Source organism: Kryptolebias marmoratus, linkage group LG19, assembly GCF_001649575.2.
Source record: "Kryptolebias marmoratus isolate JLee-2015 linkage group LG19, ASM164957v2, whole genome shotgun sequence".
Classification (NCBI taxonomy): Eukaryota; Metazoa; Chordata; class Actinopteri; order Cyprinodontiformes; family Rivulidae; genus Kryptolebias; species Kryptolebias marmoratus.
In genome coordinates this window covers 2,484,686-2,498,827 of record NC_051448.1, presented here as the reverse complement: position 1 = coordinate 2,498,827, position 14,142 = coordinate 2,484,686, and the positions used below count along the sequence as shown (strand labels likewise).

The 14,142-nt window shown below is 40.3% G+C and overlaps 2 protein-coding genes across 2 annotated transcripts in view; both read right to left on the bottom strand.

Annotated features, from left to right (window-relative positions):
* Positions 1 to 845: 845 nt before the first annotated feature.
* On the bottom strand, positions 846 to 4,959 carry uts1 (urotensin 1). Its single transcript, XM_017434933.3, has 2 exons — positions 2,998 to 4,959; positions 846 to 2,746 (listed from the first exon to the last, which is right to left on the bottom strand). The coding sequence occupies exon 2, from the start codon at positions 2,734 to 2,736 to the stop codon at positions 2,296 to 2,298; it is 441 nt and encodes a 146-aa protein (XP_017290422.1). The 5' UTR covers positions 2,737 to 2,746; positions 2,998 to 4,959; the 3' UTR covers positions 846 to 2,295.
* A 153-nt stretch (positions 4,960 to 5,112) lies between these two features.
* mpv17 (mitochondrial inner membrane protein MPV17) overlaps positions 5,113 to 14,142 on the bottom strand; it is a 15,080-nt gene continuing 6,050 nt past the window's right edge. Inside the window, exons 3-8 of the mRNA XM_017434931.3 lie at positions 12,916 to 13,031; positions 11,718 to 11,810; positions 10,823 to 10,918; positions 7,762 to 7,794; positions 7,320 to 7,372; positions 5,113 to 6,953 (exon numbers count right to left, since the gene is read on the bottom strand). Coding sequence (XP_017290420.1) covers positions 6,884 to 6,953; positions 7,320 to 7,372; positions 7,762 to 7,794; positions 10,823 to 10,918; positions 11,718 to 11,810; positions 12,916 to 13,031 — 461 coding nt within the window. The 3' untranslated portion in view covers positions 5,113 to 6,883. The remainder of the gene's footprint in view (positions 6,954 to 7,319; positions 7,373 to 7,761; positions 7,795 to 10,822; positions 10,919 to 11,717; positions 11,811 to 12,915; positions 13,032 to 14,142) is intronic.

The following is a 14,142-nucleotide window of genomic DNA, read 5'->3' as shown; positions in this document are numbered from 1 at the left end:
TTTCTTATTGATTTCAGGATCTTCTTCAGAACCTCATCAACTGTTTCTCTCGTGAGACTAAAAACCTTTCTGCCTGCAGTCGAGTTTTTCAGTTTTTGTTTGTTATGATTTGCTGAATTTGAGCGTTTTGACTCAACATGTTGAACTTTTTGGTGTTTGAGATAAAATCAAAAAGGGTTTCGTCATCGTGATGCTCAGGATCATCAGAGATCCAAGAATCTGAGAATTTCCTGACTTAAGATTTATAAAATGTGTTAATGATAATTGTTCTCACCAAATGCCAGTTTTGTTTTCATTTATCATAAAAGTTTCCAAAGGAAAAGTCACGTGACCTAAAACAAGATGGCTGAAGTCTGATCATCATGGGGGGGGGGGTTCGGGTTCTGTAATAATTAATCAGTTCGCAGCATCAGGGAGCGAGAGAATCACTTTGTTGTCACGATACAAGAAAGTTTAAAAAACAATAAAACAAAAATCTACCAGTGCAACAGAAGCAAAGAGAAAAAAACAAAACAAAACCAAATAAAAAAGCTAAACAAAAACAAAGATGGAGAACAGAACCACACAGAGACAAAAACAAGGTTGTGAAAAATAACCAGAAGTTAATAAATGCATGAGAATGAGCTGCAAAGAAATTTATGTTCCCATAATGTTTGTTCTGTTTTTGTTTTGAACAACAGAGAAAAAAATCCTTCAAAATAAAACTAAAAACAGGTTGTCTTCACCTGGAACCAGAAACATGTTAAAGTCACTATGATTACAAAGATTCTCTAAATTAATATTTCTGAGATCAGAGAAAATATCTTACCTGCTGCTGATGAGATCAGACCTAAAACTATAAAATGTTTTTATAGTTTTAGATGTTTATTAAATGTTTTTACCAGAAGCGGTTGAGTTAAAACACTTTAATCAGAAATCAGAAACCAAAAAGAGTTTCTTTAAAATCAACTAACTTTTCTAATCAGCACAAAAAAGACAAAACGTTTCATTCACTTTAAACTTTTTTATTACAAAATATAAATGGCAACAAAGCTTTTCTCAACCTTTTGCTAAAATAAAGACAAAGGTGACAAACGTGAGTGTGAAACAAAGACTTTTTTTGTTCTTTTTGTTTGTAGGTTAGCATGCTACAGTTCATACAGTACAGGTGATAACGCTCCTGCTCAAATCAAAAACCAAACTGAGACTTAAAGACAACATGTGGACGAATGATCGCTCACCTGTCCTGACCTGAAGAGACGGAGGGACACAGCAGGTCCAGAACCTTCTTTATTCTACAGAAAAAGGGTTTCAGCAGCACCAGAAACTTTAGTTTAGGTTGGAAACTGGAATAAAAGATTCTCATGTTGAGCACTGATCTGCCATTCATCTGAAATTATCTCAGTTTTTGTCATTGGTAAGTTTGGTGACTTTATTATGGTTGCATAAAACAAAAAGGTTAAAGTTCAGCTTCATCTGAACCCTCGGCTTATTCCTATAAAGACGACAAAAACTGTAAGATCCCCTCAGTAATCAGAATTATTAGTTTTTAACTCCATTAAACATCCAGGCTGCTGAGATGAACCTGCACTGGAAAAAACAACTGGTTGTTTTGTTCTGGTTAATTTAAAAGTCAAATTCTAAACCTTTAAGCAAACCAGTAAACACAGTTTTCAATAATTGATTAAACATTTCTGTTTTTCCTTTCTAATTCCTACTATTAAATATAAGATAAAGCTCAGCCCAGTTTGTATAGATTTGTTATTTTTTTATGTTCTGTAAACTGGCTAAAAGGCATTTTTTCTCAAGTTGTTAGAATTTAATCAACAGGTTTGTGTAATTTGGGTTGAATTAGGTCAAGTTTGTTTTATTTAAACATTTTTTTCTTCTCTTTTTTACGGTGAAGTTTTAGTTGTATGAAGTCCAGCTGATTTATTTCATTTAGTGTTAGTTTGTATTTTCTGTAGATGGATAAATATTCCTGATGATCCAGCCTGTAAACTCTGCTTCAGACACAAATGATGAGAATAGTTAAGAGAAACTGAGTGAAGTTAAAAGTTAAAACAAGATGTTGGAAGGTTTCCATTTTCCAGCGACTCCACAAGTCCAGAGGTGAGGGGCTTGTTGGTTTGAGGGTGAAAATGAAGGAGTCCAAAAAGAAATCTTCCCCACACTTTCCTTTAATGTCTTCTTTCTAACACAAAAACACGAGATACTTGCGGCTGAAGTGATGCGTAAAATGGCACCGTGTGCGTAAAAGGCAGGCGCACGAACTGAAACTCATCTCAGGTGTGGAATTCTGCAGAAATCAAGGACTTACTTCCCCACCTCGTCGAGCACTTTGCGGTTGAGCTGAGCCTGCTCGCGCTGGCTCTCCATCTTTGCCATCTGGATCATATTCCTCAGCAGGTGGAAGGTCAGGTCGATGGAGAGCGGCGGCTCCTCGCTGCGCTTCAGCTGCAGCTGCGCGGCGCTCCTCAGCGCCTCCTCCGCGCCCTCCTCCTCCTCCTCCGGCAGCAGGCGGAGGCGGTCCGGGTCCCTCCTCTGGAGGAACCTCAGGACGTTGTCCCCCAGAAGGTCCGAGGCTGCGGCGCCGTCCGCAGACGCCTTCAGGAGGACATCATCCAGGCGCTGCGTCTGGAGGCGGCCGCTGCCGTCCAGCAAGCCCGGGAAGAAGCGCGGTCTGCCGGCGGCGGGGCGGAGGTGGGAGGAGAGGAGGACGGAGGAGAGGAGCAGGAGGAGGGGGACAGGCTTCATGTCCTGAAAACTGAAGGAAACAAACAGCTCATCAGTCCTGGACTTCTGAAGACCATTAATCAAAAAACACTTGTTTGGTTTATTTAATCAATCTTGTAAGGAAAGTTAAATATTAATAAAAAAACTTCAAACTTTCCAAAACTGCATTAAACACAACAAAGAGCCTCTAATCTACAGGTCACACCTGTCTGCTTTGCCTGTTAGGTTCTCTGAGACAATTATAAGAAATCCTGACCCTAAAAAAAACCCTCAGTTACTCACTTTGTTCTGCCCAGATGCTGCAGCCGAACTCTGAGGGTTTCAGGTTGCAGGTCTCAGTTCGGAGTCTGTGAGGTCCTGTGAGGTTCTGTGAGCAGCTCCTGCGGAGGTCCGGAGGGTTTTATGCGTCCAGCCGGCTCCTTCTGACGTCAGCGCGGAGACAGAAAACCACTTTGGACACTGGACAAATGTGGAGACGCGGCACTGCGCTCCTGGGGGACAGCTGGAGGACTCTGAGTTTAAGGAGCAGCTTTTATTAGTTTCCTCTTTGGATCAGAAAAGGGACGGGAAACCGTGAGAAGGTGAAAAAAGAGGAGTTTCCTTATGGGGGTAATTTTGTTGGTTTGAGAAGCAAAACGGCGCAAAAAAATGAGTTTTTTTTTCCCCCTAAACCTGCTTCCTGCAAACTGAAGGGAAGGAAACAGAATATTCTGAAAATATTTGTTACCTCTGACCTTGTTTTGCTTCAAAATGAGGTTCTTTGACTTTCAGAGCAGGAGAGGATCTGATTTACTGACTTTAAACTAAAAATATAAGAATCAAACTTCAGCGTGGAGCTGTCCGTGGTGCTGATTCTGACAGCAACATGAAGTGAGGCTCCTCAGATCTCCACACACCAGATTAAATAAGATGATCCTCATGGCACATTTTCAACAAAACTGTTACGAAACAAATAGAAAGTATAGTTGAGGCAGTTTGTGATATTGTTAAAAGGATAATATTTGTGGGTTAGAAGCTGAGAAGTTAGGATCAGACTTAACAAATACGGTTTGATCTCATGCAGATAAAACCAATGTGTTTATAAGTATTAGTAATTTATTGTTTTTCAGTAAAGGTTTGTTAGATTACCCTGTATGAAAGGAGGACAAAGGGTCAAAGATGAGATAAAATCATAAACGCTCCTTCAGTTTACAGAGAAACATCATTAAAGACTTTAAAGTTTGGCACAAATCCGCATGAAAACCGTTTTCACTCTCACTGTAATCTCCGTGGCTGATTGAGTTTGACATCAGTGCAAAGACAAAAAATAAATAAATAAACTAAAAAAAAAAAAAAAGGATTTTTGTTTTAATCGCCCTTCGTCTTAAATGGATCCAACAGGAAACATGTTGATAAATAACTACAGAAATGACATTTTCCGTGAAAGTATCACTAGGCTGGTTAAAAGCTAAAGCTAGCTAAAAGTAGCACAATAGCAGCTTAAAGCTAAACAGAGCCAGCAGCTAAAGCAGACAGAAAAAGATCAAAGTTTTCGGAGGAATTAAAAAGATTTTTATGAGGAAAAATTTTGTAAATGTTAAAAAGTTAAATATTTTGACTTTACTCATGAATGAGCTAAAGGTTTTGATTTAAATTAAAGTCCGCAGGAGGGAACGCTAAACCAACAACTTTTAGCTGAAACTCAAATTTAGACAAATAACTCGTGTTAAAACCTTCAATCAGAAAGCAAAGATCGGCTCATTAGAATAAAAACTCTGAACCCATCTCTCTTCCTGTTTTTGAGCATCTGGAACACTTCAGGTTTTTGTAAACGAGCCACAAACATCGGCAGAGTTTAAAACACTCAGATGAGCCCAATCAGCCCTCACCTGTACAGGTGGAGCCGTTAATTCTCTCAGCTCATTTAATCGCCTCAGATTAATTTAAAAATCACAGCAAGTTTGAGTTCAGATCCATCTCTGGGGAGATGCTCGCAGCCCTGGAGGGGGGAAAAAGAGGCTATTTGGCAGCTTTTCAGCTCATTCGTCAGATGCTTTCCGCTTGCAGATACAAGCGGAGTGTTTGTTAAGCCGGCTGCCAGAACTGCCTCAGCAGCCTCCAAAAACACACAACTAAGTTTTCTGTGAAGGTTGGTGAGGTCAAACACACCACCGACATCAATGCTCCTCAAACTTGCTTAGGATTTAACAGCTGAGAAGCTCTTTGTTTCGTGAAAATGAGCGAAGATATGAGAATAAAGATTCTGGAGAGTTTGGGTTTCGGATCGTGGAAGATTAACGAGACAATTCAGTAAACTTTACTCCTCAGTCTGGTTTGGAATCAAAACAGAAAACGGGGTTAAACTGTCAGCAGAAAGGTAATAAAATATAAAAGAAAACGACAACAAGTGTGTAGAACTTATTGGACTCTGACAAAATAATTTTTTTATTTAGAAACTGAACAGTGTTTCTTACAGGAATGTCTGTCATGTCAAAGTTGGTGCTCAGAGTTTTAAGGATGACTTTCAGCTACTACCACTCCAGGCTTTAGCTCAATATCTGTAAAAAGTTTGAATTATTTTTGTTGATAACGTCAGCTGGCTGTGGCAGCCATCTTAAAGCAGGTTGACTGTAAAAGTGAATCAGCTGAAGATGTATTTACATCCAGGGATTCTTCTCTGACAGTTCGCCCAGAGGTTCATGAGATATTTTGTTAACAGGCAAATAAACAAACAAACAGAAGTTTGTTTTTCTGTCCTTAAGGCCCATTCACGCTCACTTTACGTACCTCAGTACATCTGTCTGTTTCAAATGTTGTCAAACGTCACTGTCCACTAACTCCTACGTGGCTTTACGTGGGCGTGGTTGTGGTCCACTAAAGGTCAAAGGTCAGAGGTCAGATTCAGACACCAGCTAACATGGTGACGGGGGAGCAGATTATGATAATGAACATTCTCAGAAAGAGACATAAGACATCGCAGCAGGCAGCTTCCATCTGTGCAGCCTTTAAACTCTTTCTTCTCCCTGGTTCTACGGATGCAAACCATCGTAGATGTTTGTAGTTTCGTACACAGGTCTCTTGAAAATGATCTGCCGTTTCTGTTGTCTTCATTGTTCCTTCAGCTCAGCGGGGTCCAATCCTGGTCCTGCATGTTTCAGGTGTTTCTCTGCTGCGACACACATGATCTGAAGCCTGAGTGATGAACAGGCTTCTGCAGACATGAAGAGCTGCTGAGGAACAGAGGAACATCTAAAACCTGCAGGATGGAGGTCCTCCAGGACCAGGACCAGGGTTTGGGTCTGGATCTGCAAACTCTCTACCTACATACTGAAATACACACAAAATAAACACAGAGGGACGGACGGCTCTGTCCATAGATGTTTGTGGAGTAAACACAGATCATAAATAGGCCTTTATTAATCCAACCATTCCCTCTAAACCTGAACCTAACCCCAAAATAATACTCCATCTTAGGACCAGGCTTTGGTCACCATAAGGACTACTGGTCCTGATAAGGTAAATGATTAAGCCAGAAAAGGTCTGAAAAAGGTAACAAAAACCAGGTACGCATAAATACATGATTGCCCTCCTTTCATGGTGGTAAAGACGATAAAAGATGTTGATTTTTTTTTTCCTCTGTTGGGTATTTCATCACTGAAGCTTCAACAAAAACTTAAATCCAGGACAGACAAGAACTTTCCCGTTTGTTTCCTGAAGGATACAAAATGCTGCTAAAAAGTTTCCCGAAGAACAAACATGAGTCAGGAGGAGAGGAATCCAGTAAACCAAACATGTAAATCAAAACTACATTAACAGAAGAGCTCAATGAAGCGACGAGGGCAAAATTTCCCTCATTAAGCAGTAGGTGTTAAAGTGTGTGCGCGCGCAGGCGCTGCAGCACCGCGGCCAAGTCCCGTTCCCATAAATAACCCACGTTCAGGCGTTTCTGCAAACGCTACTTTGACTTTCAAGTGAGAATTTGTCATTCGGAGTAGACGAGCACTTTCCCCGACCTTTACATGTGATTCAGTCACAGCTTTACACGTTGGAAATATCAGAGCCTAAAGTAAGTCTCACACACACACACACACACACACACACACACACACACACACTGTCAGTCTGCAGGACAAATGAGTGTAAGATCATCATCATCATGAAGAAGACAGGCTGGACCTGTGAGTCTTCCTCACATCTTATTGGCCTTCCAGGTCAGGTAGGAGTTCCAGGCGACAGCGACGATCTGGACCACGGCGAGCCTGCGGGGGGGAGGAGCGAGATGTGACGCGTTTCACACCGAGAGTGAGACGAGGACGGCCGCAGACTAAAAGTCCTGCTTTGTTTGAAACGGCTCCTTTCTTTATACTCTGCTTCCAAGCAGCCAGATGATTATAATAATCAGTTTTTCAGCTTTCCTGAAGGTTTTTTCTGGACTTCAGCTGCTTCCATCCAGCTCAAAATAAAACAAACATTCCTCTGAAAACAGTGCCAGACCAAGCGGAAAATGAACGGAAAAAAGCTGCCAAATTAATTCTTTCAGACGCACTGACACCCTCAGAATGAAGCTTGAATTGTATCTTTATTTTAAACAGAACTGAGTTTAAACTGAGCCATAAACGTCTCACCTGTGGTGCAGAGGAATGAAGTAGAAGTTGGCGATTTGGACCGGAGGCCAGAGCTGAAAAACAAATTTTACATTTATTTCCCTCATTTCACAGCTGATGACTTTTCACTGAACTAATCTGGAGAATCAGACAACATGTACAAACTTTTTATATATTTATTTATGATTCGACTCTAAACAAAAGAAAAGATCAATTCTTAAACTTTTAAATTTACTAAGGAGAACTTTTATTGCTGAGCTTATTTTTTTTGTAATAGTTATTTATTAAAGTGTTTCTGATAAATATAATCTAAGCAAACATTCAGTCAAGTCCATTTTATTCCATGCATTCATTGTTTTTATTATATTTACATCCTAAATATTAACCAGATTATTAACTATTTATTAAAAATTTGTACTTTCATTAAACTTAATTTAAACTTATTTTACGACAGAAAACTTACGTAGTAGTTCGAGATCAGAGCATCGGTGTAGTCCTGTGGAAACAAAGAAAAATTATTTTATTTTCTGAACAAACTGACTAAAAACTACCAGCTGCTCCTCCAGGAAGTAGTTTTATCTCCTAAATGTTGTTCAGTGATGAACATTTAAAAGCTTTTATTAAAATTTAATAATTGCAGCAAAGAAGAAAACAAGTCGACCCTTTTCTCATCCTCTCCATCCTGCCTGGACCCTTCTTCACCTCTTCACCATCCTCCCTGCACCTCTGTGACCTTTGACCTTGTAGCCTTGCTGTTCCACCTGCCTCCCTCTCCTTCTCACACAGGTACTCTGTCTTCTCCCCACAGATCCTGATGTCCTCTGCAGACATCGTAGTCCACAGTAGTAGTAGCATTTGGACCCTGGTTCTGGTTAAGGGTTGAATTCAGGTGTTTCAGTCGAGGTTTGGCCTGAACCCCTGATCTCCGGTGATGGACAATCTTAAACCTTCAACACAGCGAGACGATGTTGTCCTTCCATCTGAGCGGCAGGACATGGACAGACAGAACTCGACTGCCCTGCATCCGGAACCTGCAGGAGGAACTTGTCTCTGACGGTCTGAGGACCGGAACCTGCAGGAGGAACTTGTCTCTGACGGTCTGAGGACCGGAACCTGCAGGAGGAACTGGACCCGACCTCGTAAACGATCTACAGAAGGAATGGGCTCAGGCTGTCAGAGCTGCAAACGGGAGACCAACTCCTTTCACCGATCAGGTGTGGCCAAACAAGTTCATCTACGACAGGTAAGATATTTTATTCAAAACAAAATCTGCTCTACGTCCTCCTCATCAGCAGCTGAGGTAGAATTAATCTAAAATAACTTATTTAAACGGCTGTGATTTAACTCCAACTTAAAGTAAAAAAAGAAAGTGGAAGACTTTAAAACATCACAGCAAAAATTATAGGAGTGTGTTCGTACACACACACACACACACAGAATATTACCAAACTAAAACTCCCTGTCGTCTCCCTAAAGGTCACCTCAATGAGTCCCGACATATAAAAACAAGCCAATGTTCCAGGTTTGTTTGGCTGAAACACTTTTCTAATTATGGACAAACAAGCTGCTTTAACACCTGAGGTAAAACTACGTCAAAATCTTCCATCATAAAAAGAAAAAGAGACATTTCCACAAATTTGAAAGATTTCAAAGCTGCTGTTAGGATGGAAACCATCTGTTGACTGCTTTATACCAGCGTAACAAACATGTAGTTGTCCAACAATAAACTAAATCTAAATATCAAAGAAGTAGCTTCATCCATCCATCAAATCTCAGAGAAGACATTTAGGTGGAAACAACAAAGAAAAGAAAAATCTGTCAGAAATAAATAGAGCTCAAACAGGAGACAGAGGGCCTTAAAGTCAGAGCTCAACATTCAAACACACAGAAGTTTAACCTTTAACCTTTTTTCAGTCACTTCGGCTGTTTCTCTCGGTAAACAGAGACACGTGGTAGCTGGCATCTGATTCCAAATAGTTTACTTTAAGAACACATTAAGCATCAATATAAGAAAATGTGTGGATTGTTTTTAACGTGAGGTTTTATTATTTCTGACCGTTTTTAACGACATTAAAATGAGAACCTGAGGAAATATCTGTGGGCTGCTGAGACTAAAGTGGAGCTTTAAGGCAGGTGAGTGTCCCGTTAATTAACTGTCAAACACGGTGGTGGGAGTGGGATGGTGTGGGGCTGCTTTAGCTTCTTCAGGACCTGAACGACTTGCTGTAATTGATGGAACTGATTCCTGCTCAGAGTTTGGTTCTGCAGGAGGACGAAGAGACGAATTTCAGCAGCGAAAACCTCAAAACTCATCACCAATTATCACAACCGCTTCATTAGTTGTTGCTGCCTGGGGACTTGCTTGGTCTGGATAACGGTTTTCCCTTAAAAAATAAACAATTAGAAGCAGCAGTACAGACCTCTTAGCCCACCTTCAGGCAGCAGGTGATAAAAAACCAAACAGGCTGGTGAGGTAAAGGTAAAGGTAAAGTTTCAACTTAAACTCTGTCAGGACTCAAGTTTTAGAGCCGCCGCTGCATTAATTTTCCCCTCACATTTCCTCAGTGCCAAGCCTGGTTGTAATGAGCACATTTGTCATTTATTTCCTGTCCTTTCTGACATTTACCACGGTGGCCTTTCAGGGCCGCGCCTCTCCTTCGGTAAATAATTGATGGTGATCAGCGGCACGTTGGGAAAGCAAAGCACCGATGGACGTTTGAGCGGTTGGCACAACATGACAGTTTGCTCCAACCTGGCATACAAATACACACACACACACACACGCGGAGGTATGAGTCACCCCGGCTGTTTGCACAGTCCTTACCCCTCTTCCTCCCTCACAGGAAATACTTTCTAATAATAATGAGAGGTGAGCGTCGAGGTCAGATAGTTTATCCACAAACCCCAACTTCCTGTCTGTGCACCATCACCCACCTGAGCAGTGTGTGCACGACACAAAGATCGCACCACCGTAAACCAATTAAAAGGAGCATGCAGGTCACACTTTCATCACAATACGACTTATTTCACTTGAAAAGGAAGAAAAATTTAGTTTCAAGAGGAAATCAATACTCCATTTTGTTTATTTTAAAGCAAAACCAGACGTGCTTATGTCTTTAAAATGTCTCCCTTTAACCCTGATATATGTTTATGAGGTCAAGATAATAATAATAATAATAATTAATGTGTCGTAATAAAGTCAGTTTTAACGGAGCTCCAGAAAGAACAGGTCGTTCTAGTAAAAATGTAACAAGTATTTTCTTGTGTTTTGTTACAAAGTTTGGAGTTCTAGATTAAAAACTAGAAGCTCTCAGAGAGAAAACCTCCACCGAGGCGATCCGGATCAGAACCAGAATTTAATCTGTTGTTTTTTTGTTTCAACCCCAACATTTCCTCCAAATCTGTTTGTCAGTTTCTACCCGATCTTCGCTGACAGACCTAACCGGAAACAGAACCTCCTCGGTGGAATTAAAGAACCAAACAGTGACCAAATAAATCCGGTGTTTCTGAGTTTCGTCCCTCACCCTCCTGAGCTTGGCGACGTTCTCCTCCACCGAGAGTCCGTTCAGAGCACCAGAGATGCACAGAAAGGCTCCCAGGAAACACGGAGCGAAACACAGCTGGGAGAGGAAAAAAACAACAAAAATTAAACTTTAAATTATTACTGACGATCAGAACCGTGACTGTGAAGGTAAAACAAACAGCCTCCATTCTGAGGGAATATTTACATGAAATATCTCCTTTTAACTGTTAATCATAACTTTATACACTGTTTATTTCTGTCATAAAACTGCTTGTTTCACACATTTCATTTTATTTATTTCCAGTTTTATCAACATCAGTCATTAAATCCACAAACAGATGTCTGACAGAAGTCAACAAAATGACAATTAATGGGTGAAAAGGGAGAAAGAAGAAGAAAAATCTTATAAAATCTGCTCCTTTCTTCAAGAAACAAACAAATAAACAATCTTCTGCAAATTAAACACGAATATGAAATCAACAACCTTAAACATTAACATTAAATAAGATGCAAAAATCTTATTTTAAACAAAATATAATCAGATCATCCCATATTTGACTTTAAAGGTTAAAAAAATCTGATTCTCAACAGAAGAAAATCTATCGACTTGTAAAATTTATTTTTCTCAACAAAATAAGTTTAATGCAAAAACGAGACATCTGAATAAAAACCAATAATCTGCTTTTAACGCCTTGATAAAAAGTAACATTTATTACAGTAAATGGTTGGTAATCTGCTGGTTTTAGTTTAAAAGCAGAAAGAAAAAGTTAAATCTCTTCCTTTCTGTTTAAACTCCTGAAAACTCGGATCTGCTTTTAATTCGGTTCATTTTTAACAGACGACAAAGAAAGAGGAGAAAAAAGAGCAAATAATGAAGCTTCAGATGTTTCTCTCACCTGGTCGACCAGCATTTTCTTCATGGCCGCCCCTTTGGTTCCTCCCACCACCAGTCTGTCTAAAACTCTGTACCAGCTGCCGATGACTGGACCCTTTGTTGGAAATAAATCACGTCTGGGTCAAAATCCTGACTGTGGACAGAAAACAGCAACGACGAGGGCGCGGCTTCCAAAACTGTATTCAAGGCTGTGCACATTATTTCACTGCCCACATTATACCTGTTAGACCTGTTTTATACAACCAAGCCTCCCCGTGTTTAGGATTTAATCGACTGAAACACACTTCAGAAATGAATATAAACAGATGTGGATCAGTTTTTAAAGATCTATTATTTGTTGCCAGCGTGAGTTTAAGACCTGGACGTGTTTTCTAACAGAGGAGAGTCCAAATACAGCGAGACGGCTGCAAACAGTTATTGTACAAAATATATTTGTTGCAAAAAAGTTCAAAACTCAAGCAACGAGGCCGTGTGGAGACAACTAAGGCCTGTCCAGTGAGAGAGCACTTTAACTGAAAGTAACTGTAACTGAAACTAACTGTAACTGAAAGTAACTTTAACTGAAACTAACTAACTGAAAGTAACTGTAACTAAAAGTAACTTTAACTTAAACTAACTTTAACTTAAACTAACTTTAACTTAAACTAACTTTAACTTAAACTAACTTTAACTGAAAGTAACTTTAACTGAAAGTAACTAACTGAAACTAACTGTAACTGAAACTACTGTAACTGAAAGTAACTAACTGAAAGTAACTGTAACTGAAAGTAACTAACTGAAAGTAACTGTAACTGAAAGTAACTGTAACTGAAAGTAACTGTAACTGAAAGTAACTGCACACATTAAGCTTCATTAATATCGGCACACTGATGCAGATTCATTGAATTAAACTAACATTCTCATATTTACTTAAGGAAGAATTTGAATAAAACAGCCAGTAGACATGAGAAGAGTGCAACATTTAAATCTCAGTCATGTTTGCACTAAAGAGAAGATTTTAGGACTGTTAGTAAAACTAATAAACGGTGATGAAAAGTTGTGCAGCTGATTCGAGCCTTGAAGGTTTAAAAATCCCTCCTTCTAAAACACAAAGGATGCAAACATTTGTTCCCTTCTCTAAGAAACAAACATTTTAGCTCGACCCTGCAGAGCTTCTTCTACAGCCTCCTAATAAACTCAAGTTTAAGATGAAGATTTACCACAAAGAAGAACCCTATGCTCATCATCCTGGCTGTCCGCCGCACGTTGTGATGAGCTAATCCTCTCCTCTCGATCAGCTGTTGGGAGATGACATCACCGACACCCACTAAAGACCCTGGAGGACAAAAAAAACCTGTCAGGACACGGAGCGTGGTGTTACATGAATGTGATCCCTGCGGACGCGCTCTCCAAGCTGCACAAACAGTTTGTTACGTATGAGCCACATTTAACTCGTTAAAACTTGACTGAAGAAAACAATAACGAGCTGCGACATCCCGGATTAACCACAGGAAGAGACGTCCGTCAAGCAGAAACTAATAATTTCATTATTATCACTTTCTAATATCAAACATTTAACATAAAAACACGTGTGGATTTTTTCTGCCTGCAGGTTTAGGGTTCACTCTCAGACACGCCTGTGAGAAAATGGAGGGCGGCGCAGGTTAAACGTCTCGCCAAGGGACCGCCGACCTCCTTCCTGTCCGGCGGATGCTCCATCTCCTGAACCACGGCAGCTGTGCAAACATTTATCACACGCGTGTGATTATTCACTGAATTATTCACGCCGCCCGCCGGAGAAACGGCCTCAGCTCAGTCAGCGTCGCTCTTACCGAGCTCAAACTCGGCGTGGTAGTAGCTGAGAGTTCTACTCAGAGAGGATAAACTTCTGCAAGTCTGACCAAAACGGCTGCAGCTCGGCGGGCGATATGCATTCCTTCAAAGACTGTTAGACCTCTAATTAACGTCCTGATTAAATTAGTTATATTTAAGGTTGAATGAATGTGAATTAAAGTGTTTTAAACAAAAATTAAGTTGATTTATTCCTTTTTTTACCTCACAGAATCTCTGAATTTGAACATCTGTTAGAAATCAGATTTGTAGTTTTCTTTCTGTCCTAAAACTTTAAATCGGTTTGAGCGTGGAGGCGTTTAGGACGGCAGCGTTCAGGCCGTCCTGAGAAAAAGATCTGCGTCTGAATCGTTTCTGCATCTTTACAACAGATCCAAGAGGGAAAAAATTTAAAATAATTATGACAAATTAAATACAATAAGAAAGGTAATCCTTGCAATGTCAAAAAAAAAAAATAGAATCATAACCATCCATCCATCCATCCATTCTCTTCCGCTTATCCGGGGTCGGGTCGCGGGGGTAGCAGCCTAAGCAGGGAGACCCAGACTTCCCTCTCCTCAGCCACTTGGGCCAGCTCCTCTGGGGGAATCCCAAGT